General features: G+C 41.5%; 1 protein-coding gene across 3 annotated transcripts; it reads left to right on the top strand.

The window, feature by feature from the left end:
- Positions 1-1,152: 1,152 nt before the first annotated feature.
- LOC118150930 (ATP-dependent RNA helicase DDX3X) lies at positions 1,153-16,009 on the top strand. Of its 3 annotated transcripts, none has more exons than XM_035289939.3 (17): positions 1,153-1,303; positions 3,804-3,864; positions 4,851-4,898; positions 7,105-7,219; positions 8,496-8,651; positions 8,732-8,831; positions 9,469-9,604; positions 10,337-10,422; positions 10,652-10,750; positions 10,835-10,995; positions 11,401-11,545; positions 11,650-11,794; positions 12,030-12,211; positions 12,285-12,402; positions 12,688-12,841; positions 13,200-13,333; positions 13,548-16,009. In XM_035289939.3, the coding sequence occupies exons 1-17, from the start codon at positions 1,259-1,261 to the stop codon at positions 13,625-13,627; spliced, it is 1,965 nt and encodes a 654-aa protein (XP_035145830.3). In that variant the 5' UTR covers positions 1,153-1,258; the 3' UTR covers positions 13,628-16,009. The 3 variants fall into 3 exon arrangements, with proteins under 3 accessions (XP_035145830.3, XP_078220594.1, XP_078220593.1); XM_078364467.1 differs by lacking the exon at positions 1,153-1,303 and adding an exon at positions 2,013-2,106; XM_078364468.1 differs by lacking the exon at positions 10,652-10,750.
- The last annotated feature ends 3,018 nt before the right edge of the window (positions 16,010-19,027 follow it).

Below are 19,027 nucleotides of genomic sequence, written 5' to 3'. Positions count from 1 at the left end.
TGCTGAATCTGGACTAGTGGACTGAGAATTTTCCAAGAAAAGTATCTCCTAGGGCAAAAGACTGTTTCATATCCATTGCAGCCACCTGTAAGTTGTTCTGAACGTGGGACAGCTGTAATGTAGATCTTTCAGCAGGCCTATCCTCCTCAATCCTGATTGAGACAATCAAAAGAATCTTTCACGATCTCATGGTTAGGCTGGCTTTGGAGACGCAAAATACCATTGGTTAACTTAGGTCGCAGTGCGCTGGAAAAAACAAGGGACCTATGCCAGTGTGCGTTAAGGGCCTAGGTCCCTGGGAGGGTGTATTATTACCAATGTCATTCAGTATATAATTGTTTCACTGTTTGCTCAAAACGGGAGACCTCAGGTAGTGTGTGTTAAGGGACTACGACATCTGGTAGGTGTGTTATCAGCAGCGTCATTCAGGATATAATTGTTTCCTCATCCTGTGACGCTAAGGTCGTATGCTAATAAAGCGCAGACACACAGCTAGGAAAACTTAGAGGGTTTTGGGTTCCTAGCTGAACCGCGGCAGCCTAAGTAAGTCAAGCCCGTAAAGTATCTGGCAGGAGGTACATGCTTTCCTCAGGTGCAGTAATTCACGTCCTGTACCTGGGGATTGTATTCAAACACCGTGAATCGCTCACTTAAAATGGTCACTGCGCCTGACACCTGGGATTCCGTGACCCTGATCCGTTTCCGCTTGAGGTTTGACTAGTAAGAGATTGAATGAAGGCTGTCAAAGGTAGGCGACGGCTAGTTAGAATGGGCAGATTTTAGAAAACTTCCAAGATTTTTGGAAGTAAAAGGGCAGAGAGCGCTTAAGGAAGAAAAGTTCAGGGTGGGGAAAAGGGAGGGAGACAGAGTTAGGTGTACGTATAGCTACTATGCTTAAGATTTCCCAAGGGGAAAAAGGCAAAAGACAACTTGCGGCTAGTTGCCCAGAAATCAAAAACACTGTGAGATGGCGGGTATAAGAAAGATATGGTGAATTTTTAGAGTCTTTGGGACTTGACTACCTGAACCCGCGATCTTACTATTAAATAAACGCGGCTTAGGCGCAAGGAAACGTACCAATGAAGGCATCGGTCGGGGATGAGGGGGTGGAGTCAACGAGGACGCACGTCTTGCGTGCTGATGTAGGCTGTAGGAGGGGCCATTTTAAGACGGAGTCTAAGCAGTGGCTTTCCGGTGAGAGCTCCGATATTCGGTCTCACCTTAAGTGGAGTATCCGAGTTTTCGCTTCTTTTTAGGGATGAGTCATGTGCTGGTGAAAAACGACCCTGAATTGGACCTGCAGGTAAGTCGAAATAAGCGTACCGACGCTTTCTACGGGGACATTTTCGTTGGCTTACATTAGTTTGTGGCGCATTACTAATTGGTATTTCAGTTTCATAGCTTTTAGGGTTCGGGTATTGTGCTCGGTCCTATATATGACAGCCCACGTACGGGAGACCGGACGGTGGCCACAGCGTGAAGGGTGGTGTTTACGCGGTATTCTCCTAGGGTAGTGGGCCGCCCGCAATGGCGGCTTCTGGGCGTGCATGAGCGGTCCCGCGGAGACGCGCATGTGCGACCACTGACCGGTTAGTCAACAGGGGCGGGGAAGGCGGCGGTTCGCAAAAAAGGGACTTTTTTTTTCCAGTCTAGCGGTTAGACCTTCACGAGGCGCCCGTGACATATGCACGGAAGTCTCGTTTAGGCAGAAAGTGCATGCAGGCCACCCAGTCACTGTGTGTAGCGAGGACAAAGAGTATGGTGTTGGCTCCGGCGAGTGGCCACAGTCTTGGATGCGGTTGTATGAGTTGAGTAGCGCTGTGGTCCTTGCAGGGGCCGGGCCTATGGAATTCTTGAAGGCGAGTGACTATGAAGCCCAGGGAAACAAGCGTCCTGTATCTTGTTTTGCCCGCTTCCCTTACGGATGGAGCAACCGCTGACCGGATGCTGAGCGTGCCGGGTCCGCGTTTCCGGTGTGGCAGTTTTGTGACGTAGAAGAACCTGAAACCGACAGCGGCGAGGGGAGGGCGAATGGCCGCCACCTGCTTCTCTTGACCTGCCTTAGAAAGAATGGAAAGCAGAGGCCAGCGGGAAGACACCTTGAAGGTTAGGGATCCAGGATTGCGCTACACCCCTTTCTTAACTCGGAGAGCCACTGGATAGCCGGCTAGCCGAAAACTGTGCGCCTTTTGTGTAGTATTGTGCCTTTGCGTTAGGCGATACGGGAACTAGGCCCGTAGGAGATTAACCGGTTGATTCGCGGGACAGGTTATTTGTGGTTTACTCTCTTTTTACCGCAGAAGGAATGTTGATATAGGTCTAACTCTGTTTCCATTAAGGGCAGATCCTTTACCTTTGAAGTCTGCCCGACGACGGGGCAGGATATGTGGTGTACGTGTGAGATCAGGCTCCTATACCGTGTCAGGAACCTACTGCAGTTTGCACTGCAGTGCTTCGGACCCTTATGCCTGCATTTTTGCCTCCCACGCCTGGGGGAGAGAATGAATAAAGGATAAAGCTTAGGTGCGGTTTGAGGGATTTAACGGTCTGCCTTTTGAGATAGTTTTTCACTGCGTCGTATTAAGGCCTGCAACTTACTGATTCTTAATATGTTAAATAGACCGTAGAAACAGAGAACTAAGGAATAGAGAATTCGGCGGTACGAGTTTACAATGTTTTCTATGTAACTGGCAACACTTAACTCTTGATAAAGCGTACTGTCTACTTCGCTAGAATTAAGTAGTAACCAGATTCAGATGGCGAAGTTTTAAAATACAGTATCTTAATCGATGATGCATTTAATTTGATAGTATCTTGAACTTTCAATACATATGTAAGCGTGTTATGGCGTAGAAGGTTTGTTCAGAGAGGTGACAAAGTTGCTCTGGGCGTTGCACTTGTTTCTTGCAACCTATTTTGACGTAGGTGATTGTCCGCCCCCCCCACCGCCACGCCCCCCCCACCGCCACGCCCCCCCACCGCCCGCCGCTACTGAGTACTTCTTGGTAAAGCATTATGCTGCAAGCCCATAAAGCGAAATCACCTTTTCCCCCTATAGTTTTAAAATCTAGCCGTATAAGGAGGCAGGAGTTAAGAATGGGTATGTCATTTTAGAAGCATTAAAGAAAAGATGTGTCGCTTTTTAACTTTGTCACCAAAGACCTCTGAAGTTGATGTTTAAAATGGGAGAAATGAATACTGCCACCTTCATAGAGCGTCAAACATGAAATGACAGCTGTGTAAAGCTGCACAGTACTCAAAACATAGTGAAGTTGGTTTATTATTTTAACTTTTGATGTCTAGGAATTTATCTGCCTTAAAAATAGTTGCACAGTCTTTGGCGCCAGTCGACCGTAAGGAATCTTCAAATGTTCCGGTGTCCATTTATTTTTAGGTTTAGGATATCAAGAAAACCACTGTCTTTGGGAACATTTTACTATTAACGACTGTAGCTAAATTGAATGTTTAAGTTACTGAGAAATGGATGGTAGATTTTTTTTTTTTTTTTTTTTTTTTTGTTTGGAAAGCTTTTACCATGGTAAATTGTTCAAGAAAATTTGTTTGGAGTGAATGAATTTGAACTTTGTTGGTATGAAACTGCCGGTATTCAGGTGGTGCCATTTGCATTTGTCATGGTTGATAGACTTAAGCATCTTTAAAATCTTGTCGGGTAATGCCAGGCAGTCCCAGCAGCCAAGTGTATGGTACAGGATAAGATTGGAATCCAGGTCTTCTTATTTGTCGCTTGTGATCTTATCTGTTCTTGTGTGTCAGCATGTGAGCTATTGATACCTCTTTTCTAGCTTGCGGATCTGGACCTGAACTCCTCTGAGAAACAGAGTGGAGGAGCAAGTACAGCAAGCAGTAAGTAAAACCTTTGTTTTTGGCCCAGCCTCGCTCTGTAGCCGAGGCTAGAGTGCAGGGATGCCATCTCGGCTCCCTGCAGCCTCCGCCTCCCTGGTTCAAGCGATTGTGCTGCCTCATCATCCCGAGTAGCATGGATTACGGGCGCGCCACGCCTGGCTAATATTATGAGGAGAGAGACGGGGTTTCCCCACGTTAGCCAGGATGGCCTGGATCTCAGATCTCCTGACCTGCCCACGTCGGCCTCCCAGACGACTGGGATTAGAGGGTGAGCCCATCGCTCCCCCGGCCCGAAAACTCTTTTTTAAAAACGGAGCCTTGGGCTGGGCTCGGTGGCTCAGGCCAGTAATCACAGCACTTGGGAAGGACGAGGCGGGTAGAGCCTGAGGTCAGGAGATCGAGACCAGCCTGGCCAAGGACGGTGAAACGCCGGCTCTACTAAAAATACAAAAAAATTAGCCCGGCGTGGTGGCTCGTCTCTGCACTCCCAGCTGCCTTCGGAGGTTGAGGCAGGAGGATCCCTTGACCTGGGATTCAGAAATTTCCAGAAAATTTTCACTCTCCAACTTTTCATGTGTTTTTATGGTATCTCCACTTTAATCTTTGGACATTTTAAAAAAGCCTCTTCCTGGGTAGATGATTTAGTATAGCACATAGAACCTTTTTTTCCTCTCTCTCTACGACACTGTTACGTTGGAGTAATGGCCGCGTTTAATGATCAGTGTTGATTTCATGTAGCAGTTATCTGAAATAGAGCCTTTTAAAACATGGTTATTAAATAACCACTACTAGCTACTGAAATACATTTGGTTCTCAGCGTATTTTCGAGTAAGCATTTTTTCCCCTTCATCTTGCAAAGTAGTTTCCTGTATGAAATACAGGTTTTAGAAGTTTGTTTTCCAGGACCTATCTTTTCATAGACGTTTTCTGAATAGGCAGCGTCGTGGTGATGTCATAGGCTTCTAATTTTACATTTTCTCTTTTAGAAGGACGCTATATACCTCCTCACTTACGGAACAGAGAAGCGTCTAAAGGTATGTATTTAAGGCAAGTTTGTAGATGTAACCTTTAGCAGCTCATCAAAGCCTAGGGAAAAAGAGTGACTTGAGGAAGTCTGTGAACACTTTTTGTCCCCTCCTGTGCCTCTTTTGGACTGTCTTTAGGAACTAGCACTTTCTGTCCTCGGAAAAGTTCCTCGAATGTTGAATGATGGATACTTATTGTGTCCTGTGGCAGACTGAGCCCAAAGAATTTGGGTTTGTGTCGTTAACCTACCAAGTAGGTTAACTATGGTACTGTATCTGTTGGTAACATTTATGGTGTGGTTTGAATTTGAAAGTGGCATATTTTTGCGAATGCCTTATGTCAAAGAAACTGTCTGGTGGTAAAGTTTCTGCTTGCTGCTGTCTTGAAAAGTTGCCACAGTGAAATGGTGTTTTGTTTTTCTGGACTAGTTAACAGTTGTAAAATTATCACTTTGGGCCACATTCAATGAGCTGGGGATATGTTTCAACCCAGACAACTTCATTGGAAAGGTGTTGTATGAAATGCATTAAAACACCTAGGGTTGTTTCCTATCAAATTTGTAAGGTAGAAGAGTTCATTAGAAAAGTTTAATTGGGGTGATGTTTTGAGTGCCTCACGCACATCAAAAAATTTCTAGGAGAAGGAAATGTCAGGAAAAATATTTAAAACCAAAAGGAAAGAAGCTAATGATAAAGGGGTGTGGAGTGGGTAGAGTACTTGCAGTTGACTTTGTTTTTCTCTGTTTAGTCTGTACCCTGTTTTTAAGTCTGTATGTGTTTATCAGAAGACCACTTTGCTAAGGATTGTTTTCTTTTTTCAGAGTAACTGCAGAGTTTCTTTTATCACAAGCATGCTAAGTGTTGTATCTGGCTGGAATTGCACCCGAGGTGTCTTAAGTGCCTTAAGAAGAGTTGGCAATATTTTAGTATTTGCGGGGATGGAAGAGACGTTAACCATCTAACTTCCTTAATGTGGGAAGTACTATGGGTCATTTGTCTAATACTGGATTTTTAAAAGCAGGGGAGAATGAAAAGTGACAACTTTATAAACTTGTAACTTTAAACATTTAATTAAAAGTTTGGATTAGGGAAGCCCTCCAGCAAGTTTGCTCTTGTCATTCCTTTGTCAGTTTGTAGACAATGAAAGTAGGTAATAATGAGGGTTTTTAAAACTCAAGTATAGGTTTATTCTCACTGAGGGTATTAAGATGACACAATTATGTTTGGACTCTTGGTAGGCCAGTAGTGTGTGTATGAGCGTAGCACACAGTGATGTTTGTAACAACTTAGTTTTAGTTGTTAACAGTAAAATAGAAAGTCTTGACCATCTCTGAATGCGAGATTGTGTTAAAATAACTTTATGTGAATAGTTCGAGAAACGTTGTTTTTAGGTGGTAGGATGCCATAGTGACTTAAGAAATGGGTTGTGATGTTCAAAGTTAGAGCAGTGTCAATGGGAAAACCTAATTTGCTGTATCTTTACTGTCCCCTGCCTGAAATTTTCAAAGAGTAATTAGAAATTCTCTGTCTTAATAGGCCTGACATATTTTTATCTGATTATGTAGATCTCTTCTCTTAGTTCAAGGTAATCCACAGTCCCTGAGGTAGTCTTTAGCTGGGCCTTTCCAAAATGTGTATTATACATAGCTTACGTTAAATGTTTAGGTTTAACACCTTTTGCGTTACGTTATTCAGGATTTGTCAAAGATGGATCATAGCTAGGAAACTAACAGAAGCATCGCTTGCACTAGCTACAAGTTGAGCTTAAAAGTGAGGGAGTTGGAATCCCTCCTAATCAGTCATAGCTTAAAAAAAGACATCGTAAATAATTGCATTGGAGTAGGTTTACGTGTTGGACACATAACATTTATACTTAGGGGGTGAATGAAAACAATTACTATTGTGGTGATAGTATCATAGCTGTGTTACATGCAGGCTACGTTGTTCTCAGGTCATGAGATTACTTTGCCTCATTTAATCATCTCTGGTAGAAGAACACATTAACGCTTGTAAAAATTCTGCTTATGAGACCTGTTGGTTGACCTTTGTTCCCACAAGGATAAGATAAAGGAAGACTACATGTGAAGGACCTGTTGACCTTTGTTCCCAGCAGGATAAGATAAAGGAAGACTACATGTGAAGGACTTCATATTTGGGAAGATGGAAATCGTGTAAACGTCTCATCAGCTTTCAATTTTTGCTTTTTTTATTGAAGGATTCTCTGATAAAGACAGTTCAGGTTGGAGTTGCAGCAGAGATAAGGATGCATATAGCAGTTTTGGGTCTCGAGAATCAAGAGGAAGGTCTGGTTATTTCAGTGATCGTGGAAGGTAAATCCCAGCTTGTGTGTTTATACAGTAGCAGTTTAGGAATCTTAATTTGGCAAGTTCTCATTCTTCATACTTACACTGGTCCTTGAGCATATCTTTAAGAGACTACTCATGGATTTAAAGCAGAGTGATAGTTTATCATTGCTCTGTTGGCACTGAGAGTTCTTTACTAAAAGTAGTTTATTAATTTAGACGAATATACTATTTGACACAATGAAGTCTGTTTCAACTTAAATGATACAGTCTGCGACAGCTTTAAATGCTTCGTGTGTGTGCGTGCATGCGTGCGTGCGTGTTTCTTGAGACAGAGTCTTGCTCTGCTGCCCAGGCTGGAGTGCAGTGGCACGATCTGGGCTCATTGCAGCCTCCACCTTCTGGGTTCAAGTGATTCTCCTGCGTCAGTCTCCCAAGTACCTGGGACTACAGGCGCCCACCACCTGGCCGGCTAATTATTCTTTTCTTGGTAGAGACAGGACCGGGTGGGTTGGCTTATGCCTGTAATCACAGCACTTTGGGAGGGCGAGGTGGCAGGATCACAAGGTCAGGAGTTCGAGACCAGCCTGACCAACACGGTGAAACCCCATCTCTACTAAAAATAGAATGATTGGATGGGTATGGTGGAATGTGCCTGTAGTCCCAGCTACTCAGAAGGCTGAGGTAGGAGAGTCACTTGAACCCAGGAGACAAAGGCTGCTCTGAGTTGAGACGGCACCACTGCACTCCAGCCTGGGTGGCAGAGCAAGACTCCATCTCAAAACAAACAAACAAACAAACAAACCCTAATAATTGAATTTAATCCTGTCTTGCTTTTCAGAAACAGGAATAAAACTCTAAGAAAAATGTTCTCTTGTCACATGTCTTCTACTTTTTTATATCTAAAAATGTTATATCTAAAAAATTTCATGTGTTATTCCTGCTTTCCTGCCAGTAAATATATTTAGATGATACCAGTAAATATGTTTAGATGGTACTGTCTTAAATGAAGATGTAAAGTATGCACTAGTTGTAAGTATCTAAACCTAATTCTTAGCATGCGATGTCTAAGCTGTGTAATTTTATAAAAATTTTTATAATTTTCTTAAGAACGAAGACACAGATTACACATAAGCGCTGGTTAATTAGAGGGGCTTATTTCACACGAGGTAAACACTGAGTTGCTGACATCGTTTAAGGGTGGTTGTGTTCAGTAAGTCAGCTGATACCCAAGGACATTTCTAGAGGGGTGATAATCCGATATCGGCTAAATCGTGTATTTTTGATTGCTCGTGCCATTCAGATTTGATGATCGTGGACGGAGTGAATATGATGGTATTGGCAGTCGTGACAGAACTGGCTTTGGTAGATATGAACGGAGTGGACACAGTCGTTGGTGTGACAAGTCGGATGAAGATGATTGGTCAAAACCACTGCCACCAAGTGAACGCTTAGAGCGGTAAGTTTTTGAACAACATGTTATACTAAGCCATAAGTTTCTTAACAATTAATATACATGTAATAATTGTTTGATTTCAGGGAACTGTTTTCTGGAGGAAACACGGGGATTAACTTTGAGAAATACGATGATATACCAGTAGAGGCAACCGGCAGTAACTGTCCACCACATATTGAAAACGTAAGTTTTTGTTTGACTCTTAAAGTTCTTAATGCAAACCCATTGGATTATGAAACATTAATGCCACTATTAAGAATAGTCTCGGAATTGGCCGGGCACGATGGCTGACGCCTGTAATCCCAGGACTTTGGGAGGCTGAGGCGGGCAGATCATGAGGTCAGGAGATAGAGGCCATTTTGGCCAACGTGGTGAAACCCCGTGTTTACTAAAAACACTCAGGTGAGCTGGGCATGGTGCCACGCACCTGTAATCTGAGCTATGCAGGAGGCTGAGGCAGGAGAGTCCCTTCAACCCAGGCATCGGAGGTTAAGGTGAGCCAAGATTGCGCCCCTGCACTCCAGCCTGGCCACAGAGTGAGATTCTGTCTGAAAAAGAAGAAGGACGACAGGCACGAGCCACCATGCCTGCCTCCAAATGCTGTTTCAATTTTTTAAACCCAGGAGTCCATTTTGTTAAAAAATGCCACGATTCTTTAACTGAAATCATAGCATCTGTAAACCAAATCACAGACAGTTTGGTTACTTCCATTAATATGGTAGTGTAAAACAGAAATTGCAAAAGATACAGCATTTTATATCTGTCATGTTTACTTCTATATTTACTTGTATTTGATTAACCCGGCTACATTTCCTGACAGTTCAGTGATATTGACATGGGAGAAATTATCATGGGGAACATTGAGCTTACTCGCTATACTCGTCCTACTCCAGTGCAAAAACATGCCATTCCTATCATTAAGGGAAAAAGAGACTTAATGGCTTGTGCCCAGACAGGTAAGCTTAGTTGATAAAAAGCAAAAGTTAAGAATATCTAATTGGGCTTACTTTAAAAGTAGTATGTTCTGAAGGGATGTCTGAGTCCTGTGTTTAGCATTTGAGAGAGCTTGGGGATGTGCCTTTTTGTCTGTACCTCTGGATCCTTGGGATGTATCTGGGCATCTTGAGGAAGCGCATGGCAAATTGTCAGCTTGAATACCTTCTTTAAGAAACAGAACTGCATCTTTTTCGGTTAACTCCACGGGAGTTAGCAGACTGCAGCCTGATCTGAAACCTAGCACTTGTGTATTTTTCAACAGCCATATTCGAATATAAATACCCATTTGTTATGTCTGTGCTGTAGAGGTTAGCCAGAGATTTGGCACAGATAAAAAGTGTTCTCTTGTAGAGACTGGCCTGCAAGAGCCATGTACTGTTAGCTCTTTACAGAAAGTTTACTGATTCCTGCTTTACCTTCCAACACTATAGAGCCACTACAAAGAAATGTTGCACTGAAAGTTGTTGCCACTTTTCAGACAAAATGGTTGTGTTTTGTACAAATTAAAATGTACTGTTTGAAAGTAGAGCACAGAAGTCGCTTTACTCCTTAGGTTTGCCGTATAAATTTACTGTACGTCCTAGAAAATTGGAAATGGAGTAAGAAAAAATTTCCTGTAATTCTCGAGAGCATCGAGAACACTTTATCAACGATTAATATTCAGAAATGATAAGTCAGTGTTTTGTCTTCAGGTTCTGGAAAAACGGCAGCATTTCTTTTGCCCATACTGAGTCAGATATATACAGATGGTCCAGGAGAAGCTTTGAAAGCCGTGAAGGTAAAGGTATTGCTGTAAAATGAGACATTTTTGTTTTAAAAAGGCTTTGCAAATGCCTGTTGACTTTTCTAAACAAGGCCAGCTACACCTTATTTTTATTTTTTCACCCCGTTCACCCAATGAAAATAAGTCTGTAGGTGTAATCTGCACATTATAAAAGGAAACTGGTAAGTTTTAAAAAAGAATTACAGTTTTTGGCCAGAAAGTGTAAATTATTTTCATTTTTTAGGGAAACGGAAGGTGTGGGCGCCGCAAGCAATATCCAATTTCCTTGGTTTTAGCCCCAACGAGAGAATTGGCAGTACAGATCTATGAGGAAGCCAGAAAAGTAAAATACTCATTTTAGTGATTGTTGCTTTTCTCCTTGATCAAACGATGTTTTTATGGCCACTGACATGTTCTTTGCTTACAGTTTTCATACCGATCTAGAGTTCGTCCTTGTGTAGTCTATGGTGGTGCTGATATTGGTCAGCAGATTCGGGACTTAGAACGTGGATGCCACTTGTTAGTAGCCACTCCAGGACGTCTAGTGGATATGATGGAAAGAGGAAAGATTGCGTTAGACTTCTGCAAGTACGTTAGTTTTTACATATGGGATGCGCCTCTTTTTGTATTAGAAGTTGATTACTTCTGTAGTATTTTTACTAGGGCTGCCTGAGCTTCGATAATTTAATTTTCCACATAGTTCTGAAAATTGCAGTTAACCTTTTTGTTTAAAGAGTAAGTGAAATTTTAATTGAGGCTCTAAGCTTTATTTTAACAATCAACGTGGCTAATTTGGTTGTAATCTTGAGCCATTTTGTCTCTGTGTGTGTGCGTGCGCACATGTGTGCATGCATGCGTGTGTGTATCTGTTTGTGGCACTGGAATATTCCCTTATGGAGGGGACTACATTAGTGTAATTAGTTAGGCAACATACCGAGTAATTAGTGTGTCAGATCTAATGATCCAGGATCAACTGAGGGTTTTTCATAACAGGTACTTAGTGTTGGATGAAGCTGATAGGATGTTGGATATGGGATTTGAACCTCAGATACGTCGCATCGTTGAACAAGATACCATGCCACCAAAGGGCGTTCGTCACACCATGATGTTTAGTGCTACTTTTCCTAAAGAAATACAGGTATTGTTGGATGTTTTCGTTTTTGATTAGAGCATATGTGTTTATTATATTTAGATAATTTGTGTACTAAAGTAGGCAATTGAGTATTTTTCTCACTTTTTCAGATGCTTGCTCGTGACTTTTTGGATGAATATATCTTTTTGGCTGTCGGCAGAGTAGGCTCTACCTCTGAGAACATCACACAGAAAGTAGTTTGGGTGGAAGACTTAGATAAACGGTCGTTTCTGCTTGATATCTTGGGAGCAACAGGTAAAATTATGAATAATAATAATAATAGTGTCAGTTACATGTAAGGAGAATCTCTTTACATCTCTTCTGTTCCTTCCCTTGCCTTTTCCTCATTCTAAACATAGTTATAACAATGTTTACATTAATTGCTTCCAAGATTTATTCTAGCAGAAGGACTAGAATTAACCCAGTTAATATTTAGATTAACCAGCGATGCTAATTCATTATGAGTAAACAAAGCCTTCTGATTTTTCAGGGAGGGATTCACTGACTTTGGTGTTTGTAGAGACCAAAAAGGGAGCGGATTCCCTGGAGGATTTCTTATACCATGAAGGACATGCTTGTACTAGTATTCATGGAGACCGATCACAGAGAGATCGAGAGGAGGCCCTTCGCCAGTTTCGCTCGGGGAGAAGCCCAATTCTTGTGGCTACAGCTGTATGTAAACATTATTGTTTAATTACTCATGTTTGTACAGTGCTTTTTTTTTTAAATAAAAGTTATTTTTCAGGTGGCAGCACGAGGACTAGACATTTCAAATGTGAGACACGTTATCAATTTTGATCTGCCGAGTGATATTGAAGAATATGTGCATCGTATTGGCCGTACAGGACGTGTAGGAAACCTGGGTAATAATTTTGTTAGGGAGTTTTATTTATTTTGGTTTTATTATTGTGATGCACCCAGCAAAGATTTGACAAAGGACCTTAAAAATAGAACGTTTATATCTGAGGAAAAGTTTTAGATTAATCAGCCAACTAAATTTTTTTTTCCGTCCGTTTGATTTGGTTGTACTACAAATCACAATGTCACGTTTTAGTTTTGGACTTACAATATTTTACATAGGGATATAGGAATGTAAGAACAGCATGCTGCTTTATGGAAACTTCATGTACTTTTTTTGATCTATGTAGGCCTTGCCACCTCATTCTTTAATGAAAAAAATGTGAATATTGCAAAGGATTTGTTGGATCTTCTTGTAGAAGCTAAACAAGAAGTGCCTTCTTGGTTGGAAAGTATGGCTTACGAACACCACTACAAGGGTGGCAATCGTGGACGATCTAAAAGGTACGCACTGTTGTGAGCCTTCACTCTTGGTATTACCTATTGGGGGCAGTAAGCTTTCAGAGTTAGCTTTTCCCCGAGTAACGGGTTAAACAGTTATTTTCAACTATAATACATAAACGTTTGGGCAAGGGGTAATTATTAGAAAGGTTGACATGGCGTTAGGTGTCAGTTCTTCACTACTGAGTACTTTAGAAACTCTGCTAGAACACCTGGGACATTAATGGTACAGTTCCCATGAGAACATAATGGCACTGAACTGAAAACTTAAATGGGGAACTGTGAACTTGAAGCAGGAATTTGCTGTTTAATCCAACTTTGGACTTACAGTGCCATGCTATATTTTTGCTTACAATAATAGATTCAGCGGAGGATTTGGTGCTAGAGACTGTCGACAGAGTAGTGCCTCCAGCAGTTCTGGCTTCAGTAGTAGTGGTGCAGGCAGCAGCCGCGGTGGTGGAGGTGGTTACGGCAACAGCAGAGGATTTGGTAGAGGTAATGTTAATTTTTCCTTGAGGAAGGGCTTTTTCTTTTTCTTATGAGTCCTGTTTTTCATACCATAATTCATTGGGGAAATTTAATTTCTGAGGGACACAAACTCTTAACACTAGATTTTTTTTGTTGGGTTTACGTTAGAGTACTTGAGAGAAAAAAAAAAGGTATTAATGGGTGACTTAATGTTTCTCTCTTTAAACATTTTTCTTGATAGGTGGCTATGGAGGCTTCTACAATAGTGATGGATGTGGAGGAAATTATGACTTCCAGGGGGTTGACTGGTGGGGCAACTGAATCTGCTTCGCAGCAATGTCACCCTTACAAACAAGCTAATATGGAAACCACGTGTAACTTAGCCAGACTGTGTCGTGTAGCCTCAAGAACTTGCAGGACGTTACCAGCAGTGATTGTCCTGAAAATTCAAGGGAGCTCAAAGTCACAAGAAGAAGAATGAAAGGAAATAAAACAGCAGCCCTATTCAGAAATTGGTTTGAAGACTTAATTGCTGTGATTTGGATTTAACTCTCCCCTCCTGCTTTAGTCCCACCCCAAACTGCATTTATAAGTTTGTGGCTAAGGATCGTTTTGTTTGTTAACATACTGTGACTTTAACTTTAGACAGCTTCCTACTTTGATGTCCTGTTGGATCAGTCATGCTCACGATACCCACTGTTTTGACAAAATAAATTTACTAACCTCGGCCTAAAATCAAACCGTGGCACACAGGTGTGATACAACTTCAACAGGAATCATCAATTCATCCGTGAATATAAACGGGGAAAAAACAAAACAAAACATCTTCAGACAGTAGCCTGCATTCGGACCGCTTGACTCTTGCAGTCTTGGCGGGTGGGGGATCATCTTAAAGCATTAAAGCATAGTTTGTTTTTTTTTTAATGTGACCAACCTATAGTAAGTTCTGATTTTCTCAGTGTATCCTGGAGGGGCACTTAGAAACTTACCCTCTTTAAATAAGCCATTCCAGTGGTGAGGAGGTGGAATGTATCACCCTACCCATTAATATTTTTGAAAGAGCTCTTAAAGTTAACTGAGGTAAATACAGCAGTTTCTCTTTTAAAGTTTGAGAAGTTTATTCTAAGCTAGGCAAACGTGGGCATACTGTCACAGGAAAGGTTGGTTTAAAGCTTTGATAAGATGTTTGGGGAAATATCATTTAAGTAGTTTTCTTATGCCTGCTGTAAAAATTCAAAATGTTAGAATGGCTGGCCATGGCAACGACCAAGTCTCACGGCAGGCCTGATTGGTTTCTGGTCTTTAACTGCATGCTAGTGTTTATGTTCTTCAGTCAAGAAGGAAATTAAACAGGAAGGATTATGCAGCAGGCTTTAATGTAAATGTAGATTAGTAATGCTCTGTTGTAGCTGCATTGAAATGTTAAAATGGCTTACACTTGTGGACTTTTTAAATCTAAGGCTGCCAAATGCTTGAAATCACACAGGTTGCATTTATGTACTAAACTGCACAAGGTATACCTTCTCTCTGCAGTTTTAGTGTATTTTAGTTGCATAGGTTTCCATTGTATTAGCAGTCTCTTGTGGTAAATTTGGCCAAAGACGGTTGTCCACCGCTCAAAATGCCTCTCTCACTTGGAATTCTCTACTGATTTTGCAGCCACAATGCAATGATCTTCAGAAACAAATCTTTTCAGTGGCATCAGAAGTTGGCAAAATTTGTTAAAGTGCAAGAGATTTTCAAGTGTCTTGTGCCTTGTTCTAAAATTTATAAGTAGGTGTACTTTACAGTATTGAGGTCATTTGTTAAGGTGCTATTTCAATTAGTATAAGTTTAGACTCTTGTACATTTTGCCCATAACTTTTTACAAAGCACTTACTGCAGATTGAGAGAATTTTATATATGACTGTCTTGTGTGTGTGTTCTCAATCTCCCAGTTTTATTTCATCTCTCAGAGATTGTTGAATGCAGCCAGTCAAGAAGTAGATTGCAAAATTTTATTTGGGACCGTGGAATGATAGTTGAGAAGAAAACTGTTTGCACACAACAGATTTTAGATACTTTTGCTGCTAGTTGTATAATATTTATTGAAAATTTTGACAAATATTTATTTTTGTAAGCCTAAAAATGATTCTCTGAAAGTTTAAAGAAACTTGACCAAAAGACAGTACAGAAAACACTGGCACTTGAATGTAACCGTATGTGAAATAATATATTTTCTGGTAGTGTGCGCTTTTAATGTCAAGTCCTATTAAACTTGAGTCAAATTAAGCAGACCCGGCATTGGCAATGTAGCTATAATTTTCTGAGAAAATTTAAGACAAAATTGTCAACTTGAATTAAAACTTGCCACGGTTTTGATATCCTTGTCTTATGGTATTAATGAAACTCATCTGAACACTGATATGAAGTGTCTACATCGTAGATGCTCTCTGAGTTTGTTAGATGTTTTGTTTTGAATTTCAGTGATTGTCTGGCATATCTACAGTCCTCAAACGTTATATTTTTGTGTATTGCCGTGAGCAGTGACTTACATTCAGTTTCATCAGCCAGCAATATTTTCAGTAAAGAATGTAATTGCTGAATGTAACCATTGACCCTCAAGTCACTCTAAGTTTAGTAATTGCTTATTGTATTAGTTGCAGATGCTGTTACTGCATGTGCTCTGTTATTCTGATTTTACTACAATAAAAAGTTAAAAATCTGTTTTCTGCTGTCACCAGTAGCTTAATGTTGAGTTGAAAATGAACTTGTCTTAACCTGAAGATTGGAAATCTGGTATCTTGGCTAACTACCAAAGCTATTTGAGAAATAGGTCTGGAGGCTAGAAGTATGTACTGGCCTTACCTACTTGAATGAATGATGGCGGTGTAAGTTTCGGAGTACTGAGGCAGGATTTGTATTGTGGACTGATGGAAATCTAAAAGGCCTATATATGCAGCATGTATTGCATTTTGGTCTAAGCAACTTAATGTGAGTGTGATTGTTATTTTAAGCATTTTTGATGTGAAGGATGACTGAACTGAGGAGAAAGTCAGTTGACCAACCAATTACTTTCTGACTGTAAGTAGTAAGGTCAAGAGTTAACTGGAGCCAGTTAATGATAGCAGAGATGGGATATCACCTTTTGTCGAACTTTTCTTTTTTTCTGGTGGCTGGCAGTCCCATTTAACACACTGTGACAGGCAGTTAGCACCAGTTAAACATGATAGGCGAGGCTGAGTGCGGTGGCTCACGCCTGTAATCCCAGCAATTTGGGAGGCCGAGGCAGTTGTGTCACGAGGTCAGGAGTTCGAGACCAGCCTGGCTAACATGGTGAAACCCATCTCTACTAAAAACACAAAGATTAGCCTGGCCATGGTGGTGTGTGCCAGTAATCCCAGCTACCCGGGAGGCTGAGGCAGAAGAATCTCTTGAACCCAGGAAGCGGAGCTTGCAGTGAGCAAAGATCACGTCACTGCACTCTAGCCTGGGCAACAGAGCAAGACTCCCATCACACACACACGCACACATACACACAATAGGCACTGCACTGTAGTCTGGGTAACAGCAGGACTTCACACACACACATACACACACACACACACATACACACAGACACACAATAGGCACCGCACTGTAGCCTGGGCAACAGAGCAAGACTCCATCACACACACACACACACACAGACAGCAAGACTCCATCTCTCACACACACATAACACATAACAATGAGAGGCAAACTGGTCTATTATGTTAATGTCTGAAATGCGTTTTTTTGTTTTTTTTTTTAAGGTAGTCAAGAACCTCAGTGTCCCTTTGTGTCCTCTCTTTGCAACTGACCTCAGACTGCAAAAGATAAGCACTTTTTTTTAACATCACAGAGAAGCTTTTGGCTATTCTTAAACTTTGTGTAAATGAAATCAGCAGCTTACATTTTTGTGACCGGTTTCCTGCAGTAAATGTATCTGTGAGATGAAATTATATTGTCACTTAGAATTGTAACATTCTGATTGTTGTATGGAATCCTATTGTGTAAATAGCACCTGATTTCTAGTTCGTAACGGTAACATTTTCATATGATTATGGTAAATACGAATGCTCCTGCATGTTTTCAGTGTTAGAAGTATACCATTTTACACTTCCTCTCACAGTTGATGAGATTTCTGGTTCCTCTACTTTTCTCACCATTACTTGGTTTCTTAAACTCTTTATATATTTACGTAGGCATGTTATTATCCTGTTTTAATTTGTATTTATCATCCTGATGACTAACGATAATGCACCTGAGGTGTGATAGGGTTCATTCAGTTAAAAAGAGTTTGTCCTTATCAGTTACAGGCATACTTAGTAAATGAGCTGATTTTGGGGAACTGCTATCTCCCAAAAAATGATAGTGTAGGTAAAATTGGGTTAGCAATTATCAAGTTGTTCGGTTTGGTTGATGGTAATATAGTTCAGTAAACAATTTACTCCTGATGTTTGAAGATTAGTAGATAATACTTGTGGAATAGATACTGTTTGGAAATTCTGCAGTGAACCAGCCAAATAGTGACCAAGTCAACTTTCTACCCCCAGAAATGGTCTCCCATTTTCTTCCATCCTGATCAGGCATTTTTAGGTGTGATTTTTCACTGAATCATTGTATCTGTCTTCTCCAGGACTGACGGTTAATACATTGAATGTGTGCGCATTTGCACGCAAGTATGTGTATTTGCCCTTTGAAGACCACAGACAGTAGTCTAATGCCCATTTCTAGGAGTATGAGTTCTTTGGATTCAGAGAATAGCTGATCAGTTAGGATCTGAATTCCATGCAATGGTCTCATTCCTCTTGGACAAACGAAGTGGATGCATCTCTACAGCAGTCAAGAGAACAGTTAGACAAGCTTGTCCTGACAACACATGTGAACAGGAAATGGTACTGATGTGTGCTACGTAGCAGTTGTGTGTATGAAAAACATGAGCCCTTTTAGAACTTTTCCTTAAGACATTAACTGACTATCTTTACAAAGATGAGCCTATTCACAGGGATGCTCAATTTAATAGCTGCAAGGAGAATGAATAGATTTCTGTAATGAGATACTATATATTTGAAACCGAAGTTTCCATATGCCCCTCACAAGGCGTATGACGGGAGTGGGTCACTTCTTCAGTGTCCCATGCGGTCCAACCCATAGGGGGAGCATGGGCTGTGACCCCATGGCAGTGTCTAGGATTGAGTGTGTACAGCTCTTGGGGCTGTGCTGGAGTGTGTTCTCTAGGTTTTGCTGTCTGCAGGCAACTTGTCTAGCTAATCAGTCCAGTTAGCCCCTCTGCCTTATTGCAAGGATGGAGGACTGTGTGGATCCCAGGTTCTTGCCCTAGCGCACTGAAAAATCAGACCACAGATCACACGTGTGCTTGGAGAATGAATGCAAGGTTTTATTGAGGGGGGGAGGTAGCTCTCAGTAGATAGCTGGGGAGCCAGAAAGGGGATGGAGTAGGAAGTTGGCCTTCCCCTGCAGCTGAGCTTCTCAGTGACTGGACTCTCTCATTTGACCACCCACACTCTACTGAATTTTCCTCGGCATCGAGACCACCCTACTGTCAGTGGTCTGTCACCATCTGTGTGATCTGCCAGTGTGTACCTCTTGATGTCCTGCTGTTTGCGTGTGTGCCCACTATGGTCTTGGGGTTTCTATAGGCACAGGGTGGCGGCTGTGGCAGGCCAGGGTGCTCTAGGAAAATGCAAGATTTGGGTG

Source organism: Callithrix jacchus, chromosome Y (assembly GCF_049354715.1).
Source record: "Callithrix jacchus isolate 240 chromosome Y, calJac240_pri, whole genome shotgun sequence".
Taxonomy (NCBI): Eukaryota; Metazoa; Chordata; class Mammalia; order Primates; family Cebidae; genus Callithrix; species Callithrix jacchus.
Note: the sequence above shows the minus strand (reverse complement) of the source record. Positions and strands in the feature narration are given on the sequence as shown.

Bases quoted from the DNA above. Each gene is read 5' to 3' on its own strand.
- LOC118150930 (XM_035289939.3), top strand. From the start codon at position 1,259: ATGAGTCATGTGCTGGTGAAAAACGACCCTGAATTGGACCTGCAG. The intron at 12,212-12,284 runs GTATGTAAACAT...GTTATTTTTCAG, and splicing joins CAATTCTTGTGGCTACAGCT to GTGGCAGCACGAGGACTAGA. The intron at 13,334-13,547 runs GTAATGTTAATT...TTTTCTTGATAG, and splicing joins CAGCAGAGGATTTGGTAGAG to GTGGCTATGGAGGCTTCTAC.